This window comes from Amia ocellicauda, chromosome 1 (genome assembly GCF_036373705.1).
Source record: "Amia ocellicauda isolate fAmiCal2 chromosome 1, fAmiCal2.hap1, whole genome shotgun sequence".
NCBI classification, from domain to species: Eukaryota; Metazoa; Chordata; class Actinopteri; order Amiiformes; family Amiidae; genus Amia; species Amia ocellicauda.
The window spans coordinates 61,776,548-61,799,721 of record NC_089850.1 but is presented as its reverse complement, the minus strand read 5'-3'; the positions used below and the strand labels follow the sequence as shown (position 1 = coordinate 61,799,721).

Genomic DNA, 23,174 nt, shown 5'->3' with positions numbered 1-23,174 from the left:
GTCAGAGGGGACGCGACGGAAACACGCTCTGTTTCCGGCTCGACAGCAGACAGACCACGTGGTGCGATCGGCGCCGTGCAGCTCTCTCCGCGGACCGCTCGAGTGATCAGAAGTGTACACGGACAGTATTGAGAAATAACAGAGGGAGGAGAAGAGAAAGAGAGAGAGAGAGAGAGAGAGAGGAGGATATAGCGCAGTTTCTACACGGTAAGTATCTCCTTAAACACTTTCTTCGACAGCAGACGCGCTCAGAAAAGTTAACACGCTGGTGAAACGCTTGGCGACAAGGCAAAGTACTGAGCACGTCCGCTGACCACAGTTTTCCATTGTACGTCACTTAATTAATTACTATGTGACGATTACATTATTATTACGATTCTTATTATAGTGTGTAGTAATGTAGATGCTGTGATAGACTGAGTGTACTGTGGTAAGGTGTGGTAAACTGATCCACCACAGTGGATGTGTGCCCCTCCGCTCTATACGTTACACTTTCACACGTGTATTGCAGTTTGCGCGCTACTGTACTGCACCATCATGCATAATGTGTGTTGCCTTGTTATACAGCGTGCTGCCACGCTAGTTTATTGTGTACTGGATGCTAATCTATTACACTATTGAATTGCTCCACAGCACACTGTACTGGGATATACTATACTATAGGGTAGTGCACTGAATTATACTGCTTGATGCTATACTGTACTATGTTACTCTGCTGTATTAGAATTCATGATACTGTACTATTATTGAGTTACAGTACACACTAATATACTACACTGCTGCACTATTGTATAACACTGTATTGTCCTGTAAAACACTAGACTTTACTGCACTGTTCTATACTCTACACTTTACTGTGTTACACGGCATGATAATGCACTCTTTATTTATTTATCTGTAATTTTCTCCAGTCCAGGTACTGTTATTGGCTGGTGTAACTGTCAGTCATGGGGCGGAAGTTGGATCCCACCAATAAGCAGAAGCGAGGGCCAGGGCGGAAGTCCAGGAAGCAGAAGGGGGCGGAGACTGAGATCCCCAAGTTCCTGCTGGAGGGTGAGCAGCTAATGGGCTGGCTGAGATTCTCTGCCGTTGACTGGTGTGCTGGACTTAGCTGTACTGGACTGTATTGCTCTATACTGGACTGTACTGGACAATACTATGTTGTGCTGTGCTCAGCTCAGTTGGTCTGTACTGTAGGACACTCTTGTATTGGACTGGGCTGTACTGGACTGCACTAGTTTGACTAGTTGTGATTATTAATAATCAAATTCTTTTATTTTTCCAGAGAAACCTGTGCCGAAACGACTGTCCAGCAGGGCGAGGAAACGGTGAGAGAATTATACTGCACTGTACTACACTCTACTGCACTGTTACACTGTCCTTTAGTGTGCTGTACTGTACTGTCCTGTCATAGTCACTCTGTGCTGTACTGTTCCACCACTCGGTTCCACAGGGCTGTGAAGAGAACTGTGCAGACCCCCAAGCCCAGCAGCACAGAGCCAGAGGAGGAGGAGCAGACCACAGGTGAGCTGTCCGCCTCCCTGACAGCACTGCAGTCCCCACTGTGTGAGGCGCGGCCCCGTGTCTGTGTGTGTGTCTCGGGGTCAGGAGCGCCCCTGGGGTCTGTATTGGATTGGATTAGATTAGCTGTGGATTATGGGAAACGTTGTGAACGTCGTCTTTCTTTCCGCCTCTCAGGGTTCACAGATGAGAACAGTGACTGGCTGAAGCCGGTCAAGCGGAAGCACCCTGCCGGCGAGAGCCAATCAGAGAGCGAGGAGGAGAGTGATGAGGAGGAACTGAGAGACGACTTTGGAGTCGAGGAGGAGAGTAAGGGAGAGGAGGCGGAGGAAGGAGAGAGTGAGGAGGAGGAGGAGGTGAGTAGTGGCATTGTTTGTCTCTCTCTGTGTTGAGTGCATTCTCTGCCAGGCTTGAGCCCCCAGACGCACTGACGGCGTAGTTGGAGGTGCTCTTGGGTAGTGTGGCTGGGGGGGATCTGTATATCGGGCAGCAGTCTTCCCTGTGTATCTCTCGTGGACGTGTTTGTCTGTGTGGGGGTATCGGGTGTAAATATGATCAGTAGGGCTTTGGCAGAAGCCAGTTTGACGCTGTGAGGAAGGGAGATATCCGGGCGCTAACGATACTGCGGCACTCCTGCGCACACATACGGCCGGTTGGGGTGGAATTGTCTCTCCTCCTGTGACGGGGATATCTGCCCTGGTTCCAGATGGCACGCTGACCCAGGTTTCTCCCCCTCCCTCTCTCCCACTCTTCTTCTCTCCCTCATTAGCTGCTGCCGATCGAGCGCGCTGCAAAGAAGCAGCGAGAGAGAGAGAGCGCGATGGAGGAGGAAGAGAAGAGCGAGGAGGAGAGCACAGGAGAGGATGGAGCGAGCGAGGGAGAGGCCCAGGAGCTGAGTGGAGACGAGATGGACAGATTCCAGCTGCCCAGTGGAGAGGAGAGAGAGCGAGAGAGTGAGGAAGAACGACGGGATGCTATTTGTTATTGGTGTGCCAGTGAGCTGCAGTTCCCCTGCAGAGTGAGGGGGTGCTGTCTGTCAGCGTGCAGTCGGTGTTCAGGTTCGAGTTGCTGCTCGCATCGCTGAGCGTTCAAATCGCCTGAATCGGCCTTTGGACAGAACTGCGAATCAATAAGGCATTCAAGTGGAATTAGTTAACGGGTGCAGAAATCGGGGCAGCCTGTGGCAGTTCTGTCATAAGCCTATGTGCACTTATAAACAGAAGTGAGGGGAAATAACGAAGCGATTGCAGGCTTAGTACATGCATTTCATCAAATAGTATTTTGGTGATCGTTTTCATCACCAGTGGCCAACCCCCCTCCCCCCTCCCAAAACGACCCCCAATTTAAAGAAATACAAATTAAAGCTGTGGTTTAAAGCATCACCCAGCATTGGATGTGTTTATCAGACAATATTTGTGTTGAGCCTAAATATGTACGTGAATGAATACAAATTGGTAGTTTATAATGCAGTAATAATACAGAGCACTACTTTTCAAATGGTGTTAAATGCCCATGTTTACATCCGCTGCGTATAATTGCATCACAAGCGTGTTTAATGAGCCTAGACGCTAGGGGTGGCAATCTCTAGGCACCTCACGATTCGATTACGATTCAGAGGGCTGTGATGTGATTATAAAACGATTATCGGTGCATCTTGAAGCATCTATTTTTTCTATACAGGATTTTTTTTTTTCTCAGTGTGTGACTACTTGGTACTTTTAAAGACTCAAAAAATTTGTAATGATCCATAATTAATTTACTTCCAATATCTTTTAACAAAAATACTCTGAATCACTAACATACTGTATAAAATAAGACTTCTAACCAACATCATCCTGTTATGTGCAATGAACAATATAATCCTTCAGACAAAAATCCCCAATACATCTTGATGTACCAAAATCACAAACCGCTTTCATACAAAAATACAGAATTCTGTACCAGCAGCTCCCATACAAAAATAATGCTTGTGGACATAAAACATAACATAAACATAAAAAGCTGCCATTATTCACAAATAAATAATAAAGAGTCTAAGACTTCTCACTTCAAACAAAATCCTGAGCATAGAATCCCTCACACAAAAAAAAACATTTTGACTTCGGTTTTGGTCTCGTTGTAGAGTGTGGGGATCACTGTGTCAGTAAAATATCTACGAGGCAGGATGTTGTATCTCGGCTCCAAAGTGCGCAACGTAGCGCGAAAGCCCTGGTTCTCAACGACTGAGTACGGACGCAAATCCTTGGCAATAAAAGTTGCGATTGAGTTTGTAATTCGCTTTGTCCTTTGTGAGTTGGGTGGAAGCTTTGACATCACTTGCTCGATGGTCCTCTGGTTGGCAGCAACTACAACCGGGCGTTTTTCTTCCTCCTCCGGGTGGAAACATGTAAAATGGTTTCAAATATTTGTCGTGTTTCCAAAATATTTTAGTTTAGTTTGGCACAACTTGCATATAGTGTGACTCTTGTCCAGGTCATTTTTCCCTTCAACTTCACAGAAGCCAAAGTGCTTCCATATGCTAGCTTTTAATGCAGAGGGTGCCGGTCGGATTTCTCGCTCAGCCATCTTGTCTCTGTTATGTGCACACCACTGTCCGGGCGGTGCACTTCCACACTTCCGAGTTCCGCCTTTTTCATTCAGTCAACATTACATTATCAATTAACATTTAGAAAATCGATTTTTGACAGTAGTGAATCGATTCAGAATCGTCCACGTCCGCATTGCGATGCATCTAAGAATCGTTTTTTTTTTTTTTTTTTCCCACCCCTACTGGACGCGTCTTTCACATTGTGTTTCTAGTTCAGTAAGAGCAGTGTGGTGGTAGTGGGCCGCCGGAGTGTGAACCGGCCTTCAGTGTGCAGTGAGGGGTCCGTGTGTATTCACTCTCTCTGTGTCCCCCAGCCGTCCTGCCCCTGGACCTGCAGTCAGTGCACCAGCGGATCAAGGACAACGTTGACGTCCTCACGCACTTCTCCTCCAAGCGCGAGCCGGGCCGGGAGCGGGCCGAGTACCTGGCCCTCCTCAGGCAGGACCTGGCCACCTACTACAGCTACAACGCCTACCTGCTGGACAAGATGCTGGAGCTCTTCCCCCTGTCTGAGGTCAGGGCCTGCGACTGCCGCCTGCGGGGGCACTGATTTGTGGGAGCAGTGGGTGGGTTGGAGTCTAGATGGCTGTTCGTGGGAGGCAAATTCTTTGGTGGGGGGGATGGGTGGATGGTTCCCAGACTTCAGTGCAACTGGCCTGTTTGAACCAAGATGGGGTTTCCACCTGGGACTCTCTCCCCACTCTGCTGCATTAGCACTAGAGATGCAACAGCCTCCGTTTTGGCTTCACGTAGGCATCCATGCTCTGTGCAGGTCAATGGATGGTAGGAGCCAAGATGGCAGACCAGCAGACACAGTTGAGTCTCTTGACGTCTTCCCCCCCCTTCCTCTTTTAGTTGATTGATTTCCTGGAAGCCAATGAGGTTCAGCGGCCTATCACCATTCGGACCAATACCCTTAAGACCAGGAGGCGGGACTTAGCGCAGGTAATCCTTCTTTAGCCATCAGCAGCTCAGCAGTTAATGTCCTGTAGTGTCCAGGCAGTCAGTGTGTGTATATCGTATTAATCGTCTCTCTCTCCCCTCCCCCCACAGGCTCTGATCAATAGAGGGGTGAACCTTGACCCACTGGGGAAGTGGTCCAAAGTGGGGCTGGTCATCTACGACTCCTCTGTGCCCATCGGTGAGTGCAACTGTGGCCATTTTGGCTCCACACGTTGGGGAGGAGTGATTGGAAATGAGCGGGGTAGAGCCAAGAGGGCCGAATGCGTTGAAGAAACGGATTGAATTTCAGTGTAGTCATGCGTGTGGGTCCCGTGTGAACCCTTTCTCTGTCCCTGCAGGAGCCACTCCAGAGTACCTGGCTGGCCACTACATGCTGCAGGGTGCCTCCAGTCTGCTGCCCGTCATGGCGCTGGCCCCCCAGCAGGGGGAGACGGTGCTGGACATGAGCGCTGCACCGGGGGGCAAGACCTCCTACATGGGTGAGCAGATGGGCAACTCCATTTCCCACAATGCCCTGCTGTGTGGCAGTGGGAGGGGCCTTAAGGAAGGGGGTGATGGGAGTTGGTGATGGTGTTTACTGCACTCTGGCTGTGGTACCGTGTCCAGTCTGTCAGTGTGTGCGGTGTTAACGCCCCTCTCTTGCCCGGACAGCCCAGCTGATGCGCAACACAGGGGCCATCGTGGCAAACGACCTGAGCGCCGAGCGGCTGCGCAGCGTGGTGGGCAACCTGCACCGGCTGGGAGTGACCAACACGGTGGTGAGCTCCTATGATGGGCGCCAGTTCCCCAAGGTGAGCATGTGTGCGTGTCTCTGTCTGTCTCCGTCTGTCGCACTGTTTTTGATTTGGCTGTGTGGTTTGATGGACAGCTCCTTCACTGTTTCTCATTGGTATGCTGTCTGCCTGTGTGTGTGTGATTGACAGGTGATGGGAGGTTTCGACCGGGTTCTGCTGGATGCCCCGTGTTCCGGAACTGGAGTCATTGCCAAGGACCCGGCCGTCAAAACCAGCAGGGTAATTAACATAGTAATGAATGTTAATGTGCTGTAGTGTCCAGTCAGTCAGTGTTAATGTGCTGTAGTGTCCAGTCAGTCAGTGTTAATGTACTGTAGTGTCCAGTCAGTCAGTGTTAATGTGCTGTAGTGTCCAGTCAGTCAGTCAGTGTTAATGTGCTGTAGTGTCCAGTCAGTCAGTGTTAATGTGCTGTAGTGTGTCTCTCTCTCTCTCTCTCTCTCTCTCTCTCTCAGAATGACAGTGATGTTCTTCGCTCAGCTCACCTGCAGAAGGAGATGCTGCTGTCGGCCATCGACTCTGTGAATGCAGACAGTGAGACAGGCGGCTACCTGGTGTACTGCACCTGCTCCATCCTGGTACTGCACACGCGCTGATACGCCCGCACACGTGCTGACACGCCCACTGGCGCACACGCACTGACATGCCCGCACACCCGCTGACACAATGCACCTACGCGAATGGCGGAGTGGGTGACCGTGACCGTGCTGTTGTGCTGCAGGTGGAGGAGAACGAGTGGGTGGTGGACTACGCCCTGAAGAAGAGGAACGTGAAGCTGGTGCCCGCTGGCCTGGACTTCGGGAAAGAGGGCTTCACCAGGTTCAAGGAGCGCCGCTTCCACCCCTCCCTGCGTCTCTGCCGCCGCTTCTACCCACACTCCCACAACATGGATGGCTTCTTCGTGGCCAAACTGAAGAAGTTCTCCAACGCCATCCCTGCCCCTGCGCCAGGTAATTGCACCCCTATGTCCTCGGCCCCGCAGAGCGGAATGGCCAGTCAGTCGGACAGTTTGTGTCCGTAACCATCCAAAATAACTTTTTTTTTTTTTTCTCTCAGCGGAGGAGGGCGACCCCTCAGAGAAGAAGACAGAGGCAGGTTCTGCCCCAACAACCTCTCCCATGCAGGGGTCAAAGGTCACGGGCAAGAGGCAGGTGCCACAGGGAGAGATGGGAGGAGAAGGAAGGGTGGCGAAAAGGGGGAAGGAGAAAGTCAGCCAAAAAGAGAAGCAGAAGAAAGAGGTGGCTCTGAAGAAGAAGCAGGAACAGAAGGAAGACAAGGAGGAGGAGGGAGAGGAGGGAGGAGATGGTGTGAAGGAGAGGAAGGAGGGAGTGAAGGGAGGGAACAGGTTTGAGAAGAGGAAGAGGGTGAGCTCTGTGAAGAAGAACAGAATGGGTAAAAACAAATTCAAGAAGTTTAAGAAGATGCAGAAGAACCCAGGTGGCCAATGAGACTCTGGCTTCCAGAATGCCTTGCAGGCGGACTGTGTGGGAGTTGGCGGTGGAGGCGCCCCAGAGGCTCCTAGGACTTCTGTTGTTCTTTCCTTATTTTGCCTCGTATTTCCTTGATGGGAAAGAATACACTTCCCAGCATCCTTTGCAGCCTAAAAGTGTGGGGTTGATTTTTCATGTCACTTACATCAGTGCTGATAAGAGACATGACTAGCCCTCTGCCAGCCCACAGGGAGCACGGTGTCCAGACTGACGCCGAGACTTGAGGGATTTGTAGTTTCTGCAGTTTGTTTTTTATATACATTTCTGTATCAAGAGCCATTTTCAAAGACTGCATCTCCCATCAACCCCTTCACAATAGGCAGCCAGCCGCAGTGCAGCCCAGCCTCTCCTGTTAATCTTTTTTCTTACACATTCTGCCAATACCGACGAAAACTAGTTATTTTTCAGCGGGACACCGCAGTATTGCCTCTCCCACAGGGGATTGTGGAAGAAGTAGGCCCTGACCCCACAACAGGGGCTCCTGCAAACGTGAAGGTTTGACTTTCTGGTGCTCGTTGATGACCTCACCGATGTGGCACCTGTTTGACTTCCTGTTCCATTTTATCTGCATTATTTTAAATAAAAAATGGCATTGTCATCTATGTGCTGATCTTTCTCTGTTCATCCAAGGGGGTAGAAGTGTCTTTATAAACCCTGCCCTGGGGTGGTTTCAGACTGCGTGGCTCAGGAGGACACCCCAGTCAGGTGGCGGCAGTGTGGCTTCATCATAATCCAACCAGTCAGCCTTGGGGGGGGCAGCGCGCTGGGAGGTGCTGTCTCACAGCCACAGATGTAGGCAATCTGGAATGTCTGATCAGCCGGGAGACACTGGTTTTATTAAAGGGAAGGTTCACTGCACTTAATACGGTCACCTTCGTGAAACTGCACCATTTTTAATGTGTTGATTGTAATATGAGCAGTTTAACACAATGGCTGGTTTTTGTAACTTGTGAGATGATGCTGTTCTGGTCAAAGCAGAAAGTGTAAGTTACAAACAAGTTATTTTTAGGACATAATGGCAACACTGCAGATGTGCTCTTAAATGTTTATTTTAATGAAGGTGACTCATGTTTACATATAGCCAATGAACTTAAAACCCAATGTAAAAAAGATTAACTGTTGGTATCTTCTGGCTAATAAAACAATACCTTGTGATGAGTGGTACAGGTGCAGTTTTGTGCTGTAACGTGCAGGAACCTCCCCTTCCACTCCGGGATCGCCTCGTATTTACATGGCGGTTGTTGATGACATCATATGCTGCGCCAGGTGGACTTGTGGTTTTAAATTAAAACGGTGTGGGCACCTGCTCTGCCTGCAGCTCCTGGTCTCCCTCTGAGGCAGTGAGGGGGGTCCGGTCTTGTGCAGTGGGAGCTGCGGTGGGGCACATAGTTTCATTCACCAGTCCAGTCCAGTCGGGTTCAACTGGAGTCTCATGAACAAGGGGGAGGGAAGAGGAACAGAGGAAAGAAGCAAGAAAGCGAGATGGTATAGAAAAAGGACAGCAGGAATACAGGGAGAAGGGATGGAGATGTAGAGAAAGAGGCAGAAGGTGACGCTAACACACACACCAACAGTTTAAGTCAAGGCAATCAGACAAGCTTTTTTAATATATTTATTTTAACTGAAAACAAACAAAACAAAGACACGAGAAGAACTGTGGGAAGAGTTCTCGCTACAGTGGACTGGGCAGCACAGCACAGTGCAACCAGTGTTTTAATGCTGTCCAAACGGGGCGAGGCAGGGGACACCGCGATGGACAGACAGAGAGAGAGGAGACTAAGGGAGGACAGGATCCCTGGCTAGTGCTGGTGGAGCAGCGTTGTGGTGGTTGAGGGACATTGTTCAGTCAGTACCACCCTGACCCTTCAACTCCCTCCCCCAGGATAGAGAGAGTGTCTATCCATGTTATTGGCAGTCTGGCTAGCCGTCTGTCTCTGTGTCCATGTCTCTCTCTCCATTTTCTCTTTATGCATCAGTCTCTGTGTCCATATTTATCTCCTTTCTCTCTCTCTCTCTGTCTGTCTGTGGTAAAAGCTCAGACGCTGAAGGGACAGTGCGGTACAGCAGGAGCCTGTCCCGAAGGAGTGAGAGACAATGGGACCAGTGACACTGCCACTGCTTCCGATAACACACAGCGCCCCTCCCTCTACAGGCACAGTGGGAACTGCAGCTCACTGGCACACTAAGAAGAGTAATAATACAGCAATACAAAAGTGTAATAGTGTAGAGGTTCACAGAGGAGGCTCCTCAAACTGGCCGCCTCTCTCCCTCCTCAATCTATGTTAATAGGAGCAGTAATACAGCGCAGTGGGAGACTGACTGACTGACTTCTCTCTCTCCCTCCATCTCTTTCAGTCTGTCACTCACTGTTCCTTCTAGAAAGAGAGAGAGAGAGAGAGAGAGAGAGAGACACACACACACAGCCTGTATTGACCTAGTTACAAACTCATTTGTTTCCTCCTTCCCTCCCTCCCTCTTCCCTTCTGTTCATTTCTTCTTCCGTTCCTGGGAGCAGCGGGGGCAATACCTGAGAGAGAGATCAGTGTTAATGTGCTGTAGTGTCCAGTCAGTCAGTGTTAATGTGCTGTAGTGTCCAGTCAATCAGTCAGTGTTAATGTACTGTAGTGTCCAGTCAGTCAGTCGGTGTTAATGTGCTGCAGTGTCCAGTCAGTCAGTGTTAATGTGCTGTAGTGTCCAGTCAGTCGGTGTTAATGTACTGTAGTGTTCAGTCAGTCAGTGTTAATGTACTGTAGTGTCCAGTCAGTCAGTGTTAATGTGCTGTAGTGTCCAGTCAGTCAGTGTTAATGTGCTGTAGTGTCCAGTCAGTCAGTCAGTATTACTATATCCCACCCCCACCCTCTCTCTCACCATTTTCCTCTGGGTTTGGTTGTCAGTCCAACGCAGGCGAAGTGGAACCATTCAATAGAACACTGTAACACAACAATACAATCAATACAAAACCCTCACTCAACAGAACTACTGCAAAACACACAATGATACTAATACTACAAAACAAAAAAATATTATCATTTAAAATATTGATTACTGTATTATACTGATTATTAATGATTGATGACTAGCGGATTGATTACTAATCAAGGATACTTTGATTGACCTGACTAACTGACTGACAGATTATTTATCGGCCGGGTGTCTCACGTCAGTGTTATCGCAGCCGATCATCTCTCCGTAGGACACCTGGTGACACAGGCAGTATGTCGGCTCATTGGGGTCCACTGGCATGTCCAGCACGTCCGAGGGGTGGACCGTCCCAAAGCTCACACAGGGAGAAGTGTACTCCGCCCTGAGAGAGAGAGCGAGTTAATACAGCAACAAACCGTCTGACTGGACACTACAGCACATTAACACTGACTGGCTGACTGGACACTACAACACCAGAGAGTCACACAGAGAAGTCAGGGGTCATACGTGTGAATGAGTTTGACTTTCTTTTGTCCATTTTTGGGGCTGCCGTCATCGTCTGAATTCTTGACCTTTGACCTTGTCCGAGCGACCTTCTTCTCCTTGGGGCCCCGAGACTCCGCTGAGAGAGAGAAGGGGAGATTAAACAGTAGTACAGTGTGCCGTATGCTAGTTTGTGTTGTCTAGTGTGTCGCTCTCGCTCTGCTTGACCCGTACAGACAGTACAGCACAGCACTACAGAAGCCGCTCAAGTCACAGTTACGGCCGTTTGAATGTGGCATGGGGTGAAATGGCTATGAATGCCAGCTTTTTCTGTGAGTGTGACGTATAGCAAGACACATACATGAGCTTATCAGCCAATCCAAGCTCGCCCATGAAAGCCACTGCTTGAGTCACTTCTGTGGCAATGGAAACACCGAAACAGCGTCCACAGAAAGATCTCTAATTTTCATGAAAGAACAAATCCAGAGAAGTCTTGGTTGAGGATTACGAAATAACAAAAGCAATACATTTTAGAGGTTGGCTAACACACAACGTGTTGTACCATGTGGCATTTAAATGGCCGAGGTTTCTTTCACTCAACAGGCATCAGAAACAACATTGATAGCTTAAATAAAAGGTACAAAATATAACATAACTGCAGTAAACGCATGTCTGCAAGGACTGTTCATGTGAAACCGTTTATAAATGGAACATCAACCTTTTACAGAAAACAAGTTTCCCTATACATTCACCATGCTAATAATATGATTTGTCTCAGGATGTAAAACAGAAATGAAAAATCTAGTCCTGCACAATGACGTTACCCTGCAGCAAACAAAAGCATTATTTTTTTCATATCCTTAGATAACCCTTTGAGTGTTTCTCAGAGTAGCCTGCATTGCAATTAACAATTCAGCACAGTTTTAACACCAACACCGGACTATATTACCCATGTTGAGATTAATATGATGCAGAATATTAACAGCGCAGACAATAATACATTCTAACATTCGTTTTGGCCTATGGCTCATGAATATTTGATTTGTTGCTTACAGTGAGATGTTAAAATCAACATTCATCTTGCTAATTATAAATAAATCGCATAGAAAAGCTAATACGCAACTTGCCGTATTGTGATTCAGTGTTGTGGTCAGCAGCCTAATGGAGGCAGAAGACGCACTGAACACACTTGATTGATCCACACTGCTCCCAGTAATTAAACCTTTATCAATGATTATATATTGCATGTTCTGTTACCGTGTTCAATAATGGAGCGCCAGGTTGATGTATGTAGGAGTATCTGCTTCTCTTTCTGACAACATCAACACTGGTGCAACCCCTACCATTTTGTTGTGTAAAAGCTCTAGGTACCTTTTATAGACTGAAATACAAGGCAAAGTGGATTGTGTTTCACAGTGCTGCTTTGCTGCTCAGAGATGTGTATTTATTGCATTATACATATATGTTCTGTATCTTATCTAAAATATCCAGACAATAAAGACCTCGGCAATTTAAAACCCAAGTGGTATCGGACTGTTGTCTGACGTCTAAGATATTTTGTCGCTTATTATTTAATAATTGCATGCCAACTAAACAAGTAATACCTCTGTCAGTACTGCCTTTCATAAACATTATGTTGTTGGGCTAGCAAAGTATAGAGATCTTTCTGTGGACGCTGTTTCGGTGTTTCCATTGCCACAGAAGTGACTCAAGCAGTGGCTTTCATGGGCGAGCTTGGATTGGCTGATAAGCTCATGTATGTGTCTTGCTATACGTCATACTCACAGAAAAAGCTGGCATTGATAACCATTTCACCACATGCCACATTCAAACGGCCGTAACAGTGACTTGAGCGTCCTCTGTAGTGCTGTGCAGCGTGGTTGTGCAGCGTGGTTGTGCAGCGCTCACTCTTCTTGCCCTTGCTGGAGGTGGAGTCGTAGTCACTGCTTTCAATCTGCTTCTCCTTCAGGTCGGCCTCGAAGCGTGCCAGGTCAGTGTCCAGCCGCCGAATGTGTTTGTCCACCTGATGAACAGAGACACTGACTGACTGGACAATACAGCACATTAACACTGACTGACTGGACAGTGAAACTGTTACTATGCCCTGCAGTCACCCATCTTGGCTTCATGGTCTTCCACTACCTGAAAACTGCTCCCCCAGCAGTGGGCCATCTTGGCTCGAAAGGCCCACCCCCTACCCTCAGCTCAGCGCCCGCCCCCAGAGCCATAAAGACGGCGGACCCCCTCACCATCTCGTAGGTCTGCATGGCCAGCTGCACTTTGTCGTCACCGAACTCCTTGCTCTTGCTGTAGGCCTGCTGGATCTGCCTCAGCAGGGACAGCTTCTGCTCCGACGACAGGGCGCGTGCGTTCACTGTGTACTCCCTCGCCAGCCCGTCAATCTGCCCCTTCAGGTCTGAGACAGAGGTCAGTGTTAATGTGCTGTAGTGTCCAGTCAGTCAGTGTTAATGTGCTGTAGTGTCCAGTCAGTCAGTGTTAATGTGCTGTAGTGTCCAGTCAGTCAGTGTTAATGTGCTGTAGTGTCCAGTCAGTCAGTGTTAATGTGCTGTAGTGTCCAGTCAGTCAGTCAGTCAGTGTTAATGTGCTGTAGTGTCCAGTCAGTCAGTCAGTCAGTCAGTCTCTCACCCTCAGTTCTCTGGTCCAGGTCCCTCATCAGCTGAAAGTTTCTCTGCAGTTCGAAGGGCAGATTCTCAATACCTGACAAAAAGAACAACAACATTCATGCAATAGTATTAATAAAATTCCCAGCAGGACACACTGCAAGCACAATAATGACATTAACATCAATAATACAATTTCCTAGCACCAGACACAGTACAGCACAGAGCGCCGCAGTACAGAGCACCACAGTACAGCGCTCTACAGCACAGAGCACCACAGTACAGCACAGCACTCTACAGCACAGAGCACCACAGTACAGCGCTCTACAGCACAGAGCACCACAGTACAGCGCTCTACAGCACAGAGCACCACAGTACAGCGCTCTACAGCACAGAGCTCTACAGCACAGAGCACCACAGTACAGCACACCACAGTACAGCGCTCTACAGCACAGAGCACCACAGCACAGCGCTCTACAGCACAGAGCACCACAGTACAGCGCTCTACAGCACAGAGCACCACAGCACAGCGCTCTACAGCACAGAGCACCACAGCACAGCGCTCTACAGCACAGAGCACCACAGCACAGCGCTCTACAGCACAGAGCACCACAGTACAGCACAGCACTCTACAGCACAGAGCACCACAGTACAGCGCTTTACAGCACAGAGCACCACAGCACAGCGCTCTACAGCACAGAGCACCACAGTACAGCACTCTACAGCACAGAGCACCACAGCACAGCGCTCTACAGCACAGCGCACCACAGTACAGCACACTACAGTACAGAGCACCACAGTACAGCGCTCTACAGCACAGAGCACCACAGCACAGCACTCTACAGCACAGAGCTCCACAGTACAGCGCTCTACAGCACAGAGCACCACAGCACAGCGCTCTACAGCACAGAGCACCACAGCACAGCGCTCTACAGCACAGAGCACCACAGCACAGCACAGCACTCTACAGCACAGAGCACCACAGTACAGCGCTCTACAGCACAGAGCACCACAGTACAGCGCTCTACAGCACAGGGCACCACAGCACAGCGCTCTACAGCACAGAGCACCACAGCACAGAGCACCACAGCACAGCGCACCACAGCACAGCGCTCTACAGCACAGAGCACCACAGCACAGCGCTCTACAGCACAGAGCACCACAGCACAGCGCTCTACAGCACAGAGCACCACAGCACAGCGCTCTACAGCACAGAGCACCACAGTACAGTGCACTACAGTACAGAGCACCACAGTACAGTACAGCGCACCACAGTACAGCGCAGCACAGTACAGAGCTCTACAGTACAGCGTACCACAGTACAGCGCTCTACAGCACAGAGCACCACAGTACAGCGCTCTACAGCACAGAGCACCACAGTTCAGCGCTCTACAGCACAGCACTCTACAGCACAGAGCACCACAGTACAGCGCTCTACAGTACAGAGCACCACAGTACAGCGCTCTACAGCACAGAGCACCACAGTACAGCGCTCTACAGCACAGAGCACCACAGTACAGCACACCACAGTACAGCGCTCTACAGCACAGAGCACCACAGTACAGCGCTCTACAGCACAGAGCACCACAGTACAGCGCTCTACAGCACAGAGCACCACAGCACAGAGCTCTAGAGCACAGCGCTCTAGAGCACAGAGCACCACAGTACAGCGCTCTACAGCACAGAGCACCACAGTACAGCACACCACAGTACAGCGCTCTACAGCACAGAGCACCACAGTACAGCGCACCACAGTACAGCGCTCTACAGCACAGAGCACCACAGTACAGCGCACTACAGTACAGCGCTCTACAGCACAGAGCTCTACAGCACAGAGCACCACAGTACAGCACACCACAGTACAGCGCTCTACAGCACAGAGCACCACAGTACAGCGCTCTACAGCACAGAGCACCACAGTACAGCGCTCTACAGCACAGAGCACCACAGCACAGAGCACCACAGTACAGCGCTCTACAGCACAGAGCACCACAGTACAGCGCTCTACAGCACAGAGCACCACAGCACAGAGCACCACAGCACAGCGCTCTACAGTACAGAGCACCACAGCACAGCGCTCTACAGTACAGCGCACCACAGTACAGCGCACCACAGTTCAGCGCACCACAGTACAGAGCACTACAGTACAGAGCACCACAGTTCAGCGCTCTACAGTACAGCGCACCACAGTACAGAGCACTACAGTACAGCGCACCACAGTTCAGCGCACCACAGTTCAGCGCTCTACAGCACAGCGCTCTACAGCACAGCGCACCACAGTACAGCGCACCACAGTACAGCGCTCTACAGCACAGAGCACCACAGTACAGCACAGAGCACCACAGTACAGCGCTCTACAGCACAGAGCACCACAGTACAGCGCACCACAGTACAGCGCTCTACAGCACAGAGCACCACAGTACAGCGCACTACAGCACAGAGCACCACAGTACAGTGCACTACAGTACAGCGCTCTACAGCACAGAGCACCACAGTACAGCGCACTACAGCACAGAGCACCACAGTACAGCGCTCTACAGCACAGAGCACCACAGTACAGCGCTCTACAGCACAGAGCACCACAGTACAGCGCTCTACAGCACAGAGCACCACAGTACAGCGCACCACAGCACAGCGCTCTACAGCACAGAGCACCACAGTACAGCGCTCTACAGTACAGAGCACCACAGTACAGCGCTCTACAGCACAGAGCACCACAGTACAGCGCTCTACAGTACAGAGCACCACAGTACAGCGCTCTACAGCACAGAGCACCACAGTACAGCGCACCACAGTACAGCGCTCTACAGCACAGAGCACCACAGTACAGCACAGCACTCTACAGCACAGAGCACCACAGTACAGCGCTCTACAGCACAGAGCACCACAGTACAGCGCACCACAGTACAGCGCTCTACAGCACAGAGCACCACAGTACAGCGCTCTACAGCACAGAGCACCACAGTACAGCGCTCTACAGCACAGAGCTCTACAGCACAGAGCACCACAGTACAGCGCTCTACAGCACAGAGCACCACAGTACAGCGCTCTACAGCACAGAGCTCTACAGCACAGAGCACCACAGTACAGCGCTCTACAGCACAGAGCACCACAGTACAGCGCTCTACAGCACAGAGCACCACAGTACAGCACAGCACTCTACAGCACAGAGCACCACAGTATAGCGCTCTACAGCACAGAGCACCACAGTACAGCGCATCACAGTACAGCGCTCTACAGCACAGAGCACCACAGTACAGCACAGCACTCTACAGCACAGAGCACCACAGTACAGCGCTCTACAGCACAGAGCACCACAGTACAGCGCACCACAGTACAGCGCTCTACAGCACAGAGCACCACAGTACAGCACAGCACTCTACAGCACAGAGCACCACAGTACAGCGCTCTACAGCACAGAGCACCACAGTACAGCGCACCACAGTACAGCGCTCTACAGCACAGAGCACCACAGTACAGCGCTCTACAGCACAGAGCACCACAGTACAGCGCTCTACAGCACAGAGCTCTACAGCACAGAGCACCACAGTACAGCGCTCTACAGTACAGAGCACCACAGTACAGCGCTCTACAGCACAGAGCACCACAGTACAGCGCTCTACAGCACAGAGCACCACAGTACAGCGCTCTACAGCACAGAGCTCTACAGCACAGAGCACCACAGTACAGCGCTCTACAGCACAGAGCACCACAGTACAGCGCTCTACAGCACAGAGCTCTACAGCACAGAGCACCACAGTACAGCGCTCTACAGTACAGAGCACCACAGTACAGCGCTCTACAGCACAGAGCACCACAGTACAGCGCTCTACAGCACAGAGCACCACAGTACAGCGCTCTACAGCACAGAGCTCTACAGCACAGAGCACCACAGTACAGCGCTCTACAGCACAGAGCACCACAGTACAGCGCTCTACAGCACAGAGCACCACAGTACAGCGCACCACAGTACAGCGCTCTACAGCACAGAGCACCACAGTACAGCACAGCACTCTACAGCACAGAGCACCACAGTACAGCACAGCACTCTACAGCACAGAGCACCACAGTACAGCGCACCACAGTACAGCGCTCTACAGCACAGAGCACCACAGTACAGCGCTCTACAGCACAGAGCACCACAGTACAGCGCTCTACAGCACAGAGCTCTACAGCACAGAGCACCACAGTACAGCGCTCTACAGCACAGAGCACCACAGTACAGCGCTCTACAGCACAGAGCTCTACAGCACAGAGCACCACAGTACAGCGCTCTACAGCACAGAGCACCACAGTACAGCGCTCTACAGCACAGAGCACCACAGTACAGCACAGCACTCTACAGCACAGAGCACCACAGTACAGCGCTCTACAGCACAGAGCACCACAGTACAGCGCACCACAGTACAGCGCTCTACAGCACAGAGCACCACAGTACAGCGCTCTACAGCACAGAGCACCACAGTACAGCGCTCTACAGCACAGAGCACCACAGTACAGCGCTCTACAGCACAGAGCACCACAGTACAGCACAGCACTCTACAGCACAGAGCACCACAGTACAGCGCTCTACAGCACAGAGCACCACAGTACAGCGCACCACAGTACAGCGCTCTACAGCACAGAGCACCACAGTACAGCACAGCACTCTACAGCACAGAGCACCACAGTACAGCGCTCTACAGCACAGAGCACCACAGTACAGCGCACCACAGTACAGCGCTCTACAGCACAGAGCACCACAGTACAGCGCTCTACAGCACAGAGCACCACAGTACAGCGCTCTACAGCACAGAGCTCTACAGCACAGAGCACCACAGTACAGCGCTCTACAGCACAGAGCTCTACAGCACAGAGCACCACAGTACAGCGCTCTACAGCACAGAGCACCACAGTACAGCGCTCTACAGCACAGAGCTCTACAGCACAGAGCACCACAGTACAGCGCTCTACAGCACAGAGCACCACAGTACAGCGCTCTACAGCACAGAGCTCTACAGCACAGAGCACCACAGTACAGCGCTCTACAGTACAGAGCACCACAGTACAGCGCTCTACAGCACAGAGCACCACAGTACAGCGCTCTACAGCACAGAGCACCACAGTACAGCGCTCTACAGCACAGAGCTCTACAGCACAGAGCACCACAGTACAGCACACCACAGTACAGCGCTCTACAGCACAGAGCACCACAGTACAGCGCTCTACAGCACAGAGCACCACAGTACAGCGCTCTACAGCACAGAGCACCACAGTACAGCGCTCTACAGCACAGAGCACCACAGTACAGCACAGCACTCTACAGCACAGAGCACCACAGCACAGCGCTCTACAGCACAGAGCACCACAGCACAGAGCACCACAGTACAGAGCACCACAGTACAGCGCTCTACAGCACAGAGCACCACAGTACAGCGCTCTACAGCACAGAGCACCACAGTACAGCACAGCACTCTACAGCACAGAGCACCACAGTACAGCGCTCTACAGCACAGAGCACCACAGTACAGCGCTCTACAGCACAGAGCACCACAGTACAGCACAGCACTCTACAGCACAGAGCACCACAGTACAGCGCTCTACAGCACAGAGCTCTACAGCACAGAGCACCACAGTACAGCGCTCTACAGCACAGAGCACCACAGTACAGCGCTCTACAGCACAGAGCTCTACAGCACAGAGCACCACAGTACAGCGCTCTACAGTACAGAGCACCACAGTACAGCGCTCTACAGCACAGAGCACCACAGTACAGCGCTCTACAGCACAGAGCACCACAGTACAGCGCTCTACAGCACAGAGCTCTACAGCACAGAGCACCACAGTACAGCGCTCTACAGCACAGAGCACCACAGTACAGCGCTCTACAGCACAGAGCACCACAGCACAGAGCACCACAGTACAGAGCACCACAGTACAGCGCTCTACAGCACAGAGCACCACAGTACAGCGCTCTACAGCACAGAGCACCACAGTACAGCACAGCACTCTACAGCACAGAGCACCACAGTACAGCGCTCTACAGCACAGAGCTCTACAGCACAGAGCACCACAGTACAGCGCTCTACAGCACAGAGCACCACAGTACAGCGCTCTACAGCACAGAGCTCTACAGCACAGAGCACCACAGTACAGCGCTCTACAGTACAGAGCACCACAGTACAGCGCTCTACAGCACAGAGCACCACAGTACAGCGCTCTACAGCACAGAGCACCACAGTACAGCGCTCTACAGCACAGAGCTCTACAGCACAGAGCACCACAGTACAGCGCTCTACAGCACAGAGCACCACAGTACAGCGCTCTACAGCACAGAGCACCACAGTACAGCGCTCTACAGCACAGAGCACCACAGTACAGCGCACCACAGTACAGCGCTCTACAGCACAGAGCACCACAGTACAGCGCTCTACAGCACAGAGCTCTACAGCACAGAGCACCACAGTACAGCGCTCTACAGCACAGAGCACCACAGCACAGAGCACTATAGTCCATTACACCGAGAGATAATCTGTGGGTCTATTAACTCAGCCCTACGATGCGAAGTTCAATGAAAGCCAGCCAGCTGGTCGAGGGTTTACATTGACAGAGGAGTCGCCGCACATCTTACCACAAAACCTTACAAACACACAACACGGAGGACACAGCAGAGCAGAACCGAAACCCAAACACGCACAAGCAACGCAGGCGACGACGTCAATGCACACGGCTGAGCGCTGGTAACCAGCCCGTAGCGCCGTGCAGACACCGCAGCCCGCAGGTCACATCGCGTATAAAAGGCGCTTTCCCCCTTGGCTGGTCAGCGTGGAAACGCAAATCGGTGTCGACCGGTGTCTGCACGGGCGCCGCGCCGCTTGGTCAGCACCGGGTGAAAAAAGGGCATCTTTGTCACTCACTGTCCAGATAGTGCTCCAGATACATCCCGGCCGCCATCTTGCAATCCGCTAACAAAACAACGGCACTTCCGCTAGAAAGCGGATGTTAAATAATGAAGTCGAGAGAGAGTGAAGGTGGTGTGTTTTTCTCATTCGAATTGCTGTATTACTAATATTATAGTGCGTTTTTATTTATTAGATTTAAAGTGATTTTGAGGCATTTAAAAAAAATGTCACAACTCTACGCCATCTACAGTACTAGCCTCGACATATGTATCATTGTAGCTTAGTTTTCACGCTTTTCCAATGTCGTGCGTCATTGATAGACTACTTTTTAACAATTACTTTACCAATGCTGTTTTAAAACCGTACTGATTTACTACCACTGCTGTCACTACTGCTACTAATTACTAATAATCGTAATTAGGACAGTGACATAACACTGTGAATCTTTAATACAGTAATTATAATTGCTTCACTTATGATAGACAGACATACAGACACATAAACACAAATCGTGTTATGTTATTCGTAGTGCAGTGGCTGCTGTTGCAGGATCAAAACATCATCAACAAAAACAATACAGAAAGAGATTTCAACTGGGTTGCCATTTTCTCCCCCATTGCGGCAGCCTCGTTTTCGATCCAACATGGCCACCACGCAAAGCGCCTATCGCCTGGCTGGGGAGAGGGGGCGTGGCTTGGTGACGATTCGGAGCCTCGTTGGCGGGAGGGAGAATTCAAAAACAGTGCGCCTGTGCTAACGGACTGCGGCGGTTCAGGCATCTTCTCCTTTGTGCAGGTTTTAACAGGGTTAATTTAGCAGGGCTTTTAAAAAAAAAAAAATAGCACGAAGATCATTAAGCTTTATTTATTTATTTTTATACACTTCTGTCGTAAAATCTCCCGAAGAAAGTTGAATCCAGCGAGACGACGGATACAGCGGTAAGTCTGTTCAGCTCTTTCTTTACGCCATTTTATTGCACCGTAGGGCCGCTTGTGCCGTCTGTCTCTCTGTCTCTTAAGTGAAGCTTTAATCGACATCAGTGTTGCCGGAGCCTTGATAGAGACGCTTAGAGCCCAGGAGCAGCAGCAGGACCCGGGACAGTACAGACACACTCACACTCACACAGACACACTCACTCACACAGACACACTCACTCACACAGACACACTCACACTCACACAGACACACTCACACTCACACAGACACACTCACACTCACACAGACACACTCACACTCACACAGACACACTCACTCACTCACACAGACACACTCACTCACACAGACACACTCACTCACACAGACACACTCACTCACTCACTCACACAGACACACTCACTCACTCACACAGACACACACACTCACACAGACACACTCACACTCACACAGACACACTCACTCACTCACACAGACACACTCACTCACACAGACACACTCACTCACACAGACACACTCACTCACTCACTCACACAGACACACTCACTCACTCACACAGACACACACACTCACACAGACACACTCACACTCACACAGACACACTCACTCACTCACACAGACACACTCACTCACTCACTCACTCACTCACTCACACAGACACACTCACTCACTCACTCACACAGACACACTCACTCACTCACACAGACACACTCACTCACTCACTCACTCACTCACTCACACAGACACACTCACTCACACAGACACACAGACACACTCACTCACTCACTCACACAGACACACTCACTCACTCACTCACACAGACACACTCACTCACTCACACAGACACACAGACACACTCACTCACTCACTCACACAGACACACTCACTCACTCACACAGACACACTCACTCACTCACACAGACACACTCACTCACACAGACACACTCACTCACTCACTCACTCACTCACACAGACACACTCACTCACTCACTCACACAGACACACTCACTCACTCACTCACACAGACACACTCACTCACTCACACAGACACACACTCACTCACTCACACAGACACACTCACACTCACACAGACACACTCACACAGACACACTCACTCACTCACACAGACACACTCACTCACTCACACAGACACACTCACTCACTCACTCACTCACACAGACACACTCACTCACTCACTCACACAGACACACTCACTCACTCACTCACACAGACACACTCACTCACTCACTCACTCACACAGACACACTCACTCACTCACACAGACACACTCACTCACTCACTCACACAGACACACACTCACACTCACACAGACACACTCACTCACTCACTCACACAGACACACAGACACACTCACACTCACACAGACACACTCACTCACTCACACAGACACACTCACTCACTCACTCACACAGACACACTCACTCACTCACTCACACAGACACACTCACTCACTCACACAGACACACTCACTCACTCACACAGACACACTCACTCACACAGACACACTCACTCACTCACTCACACTCACTCACTCACACAGACACACTCACTCACTCACTCACACAGACTCACTCACTCACTCACACAGACACACTCACTCACTCACTCACACAGACACACTCACTCACTCACTCACACAGACACACTCACTCACTCACTCACACAGACACACTCACTCACTCACTCACACAGACACACTCACTCACACAGACACACTCACTCACTCACTCACACAGACACACTCACTCACTCACACAGACACACTCACTCACTCACACAGACACACTCACTCACTCACTCACTCACAGACACACTCACACAGACACACTCACTCACTCACACAGACACACTCACACAGACACACTCACTCACTCACTCACACAGACACACTCACTCACTCACACAGACACACTCACTCACTCACTCACTCACACAGACACACTCACACTCACACAGACACA

The 23,174-nt window shown here is 50.6% G+C and overlaps 3 protein-coding genes across 5 annotated transcripts in view; 2 read left to right on the top strand and 1 right to left on the bottom strand.

Moving 5' to 3' along the window:
* The first annotated feature begins 28 nt into the window (after window positions 1-28).
* On the top strand, window positions 29-7,954 carry nop2 (NOP2 nucleolar protein homolog (yeast)). The gene is made up of 15 exons (XM_066712382.1): window positions 29-207; window positions 912-1,053; window positions 1,286-1,328; window positions 1,454-1,524; window positions 1,699-1,877; window positions 2,291-2,474; window positions 4,423-4,622; window positions 4,964-5,053; window positions 5,162-5,249; window positions 5,410-5,550; window positions 5,723-5,862; window positions 5,995-6,084; window positions 6,318-6,440; window positions 6,584-6,812; window positions 6,919-7,954. The coding sequence occupies exons 2-15, from the start codon at window positions 948-950 to the stop codon at window positions 7,308-7,310; spliced, it is 2,076 nt and encodes a 691-aa protein (XP_066568479.1). The 5' UTR covers window positions 29-207; window positions 912-947; the 3' UTR covers window positions 7,311-7,954.
* A 1,172-nt stretch (window positions 7,955-9,126) lies between these two features.
* Window positions 9,127-20,413, bottom strand: ing4 (inhibitor of growth family, member 4). 2 transcript variants are annotated; one of them, XM_066712384.1, is made up of 8 exons: window positions 20,275-20,413; window positions 13,404-13,475; window positions 13,007-13,173; window positions 12,543-12,780; window positions 10,782-10,896; window positions 10,512-10,656; window positions 10,221-10,282; window positions 9,127-9,879 (listed from the first exon to the last, which is right to left on the bottom strand). In XM_066712384.1, exons 1-8 carry the CDS (start codon window positions 20,309-20,311, stop codon window positions 9,840-9,842), a joined length of 876 nt encoding a protein of 291 aa, XP_066568481.1. In that variant the 5' UTR covers window positions 20,312-20,413; the 3' UTR covers window positions 9,127-9,839. The 2 variants fall into 2 exon arrangements, with proteins under 2 accessions (XP_066568481.1, XP_066568482.1); XM_066712385.1 differs by having other exon boundaries at window positions 12,666-12,780.
* A 462-nt stretch (window positions 20,414-20,875) lies between these two features.
* Window positions 20,876-23,174, top strand: part of ncapd2 (non-SMC condensin I complex, subunit D2) — an 18,628-nt gene continuing 16,329 nt past the window's right edge. For both annotated transcript variants that reach the window (XM_066712381.1, XM_066712380.1), the window contains exon 1: window positions 20,876-21,197. The gene's annotated coding sequence lies outside the window, so the exon portion shown is untranslated. The remainder of the gene's footprint in view (window positions 21,198-23,174) is intronic.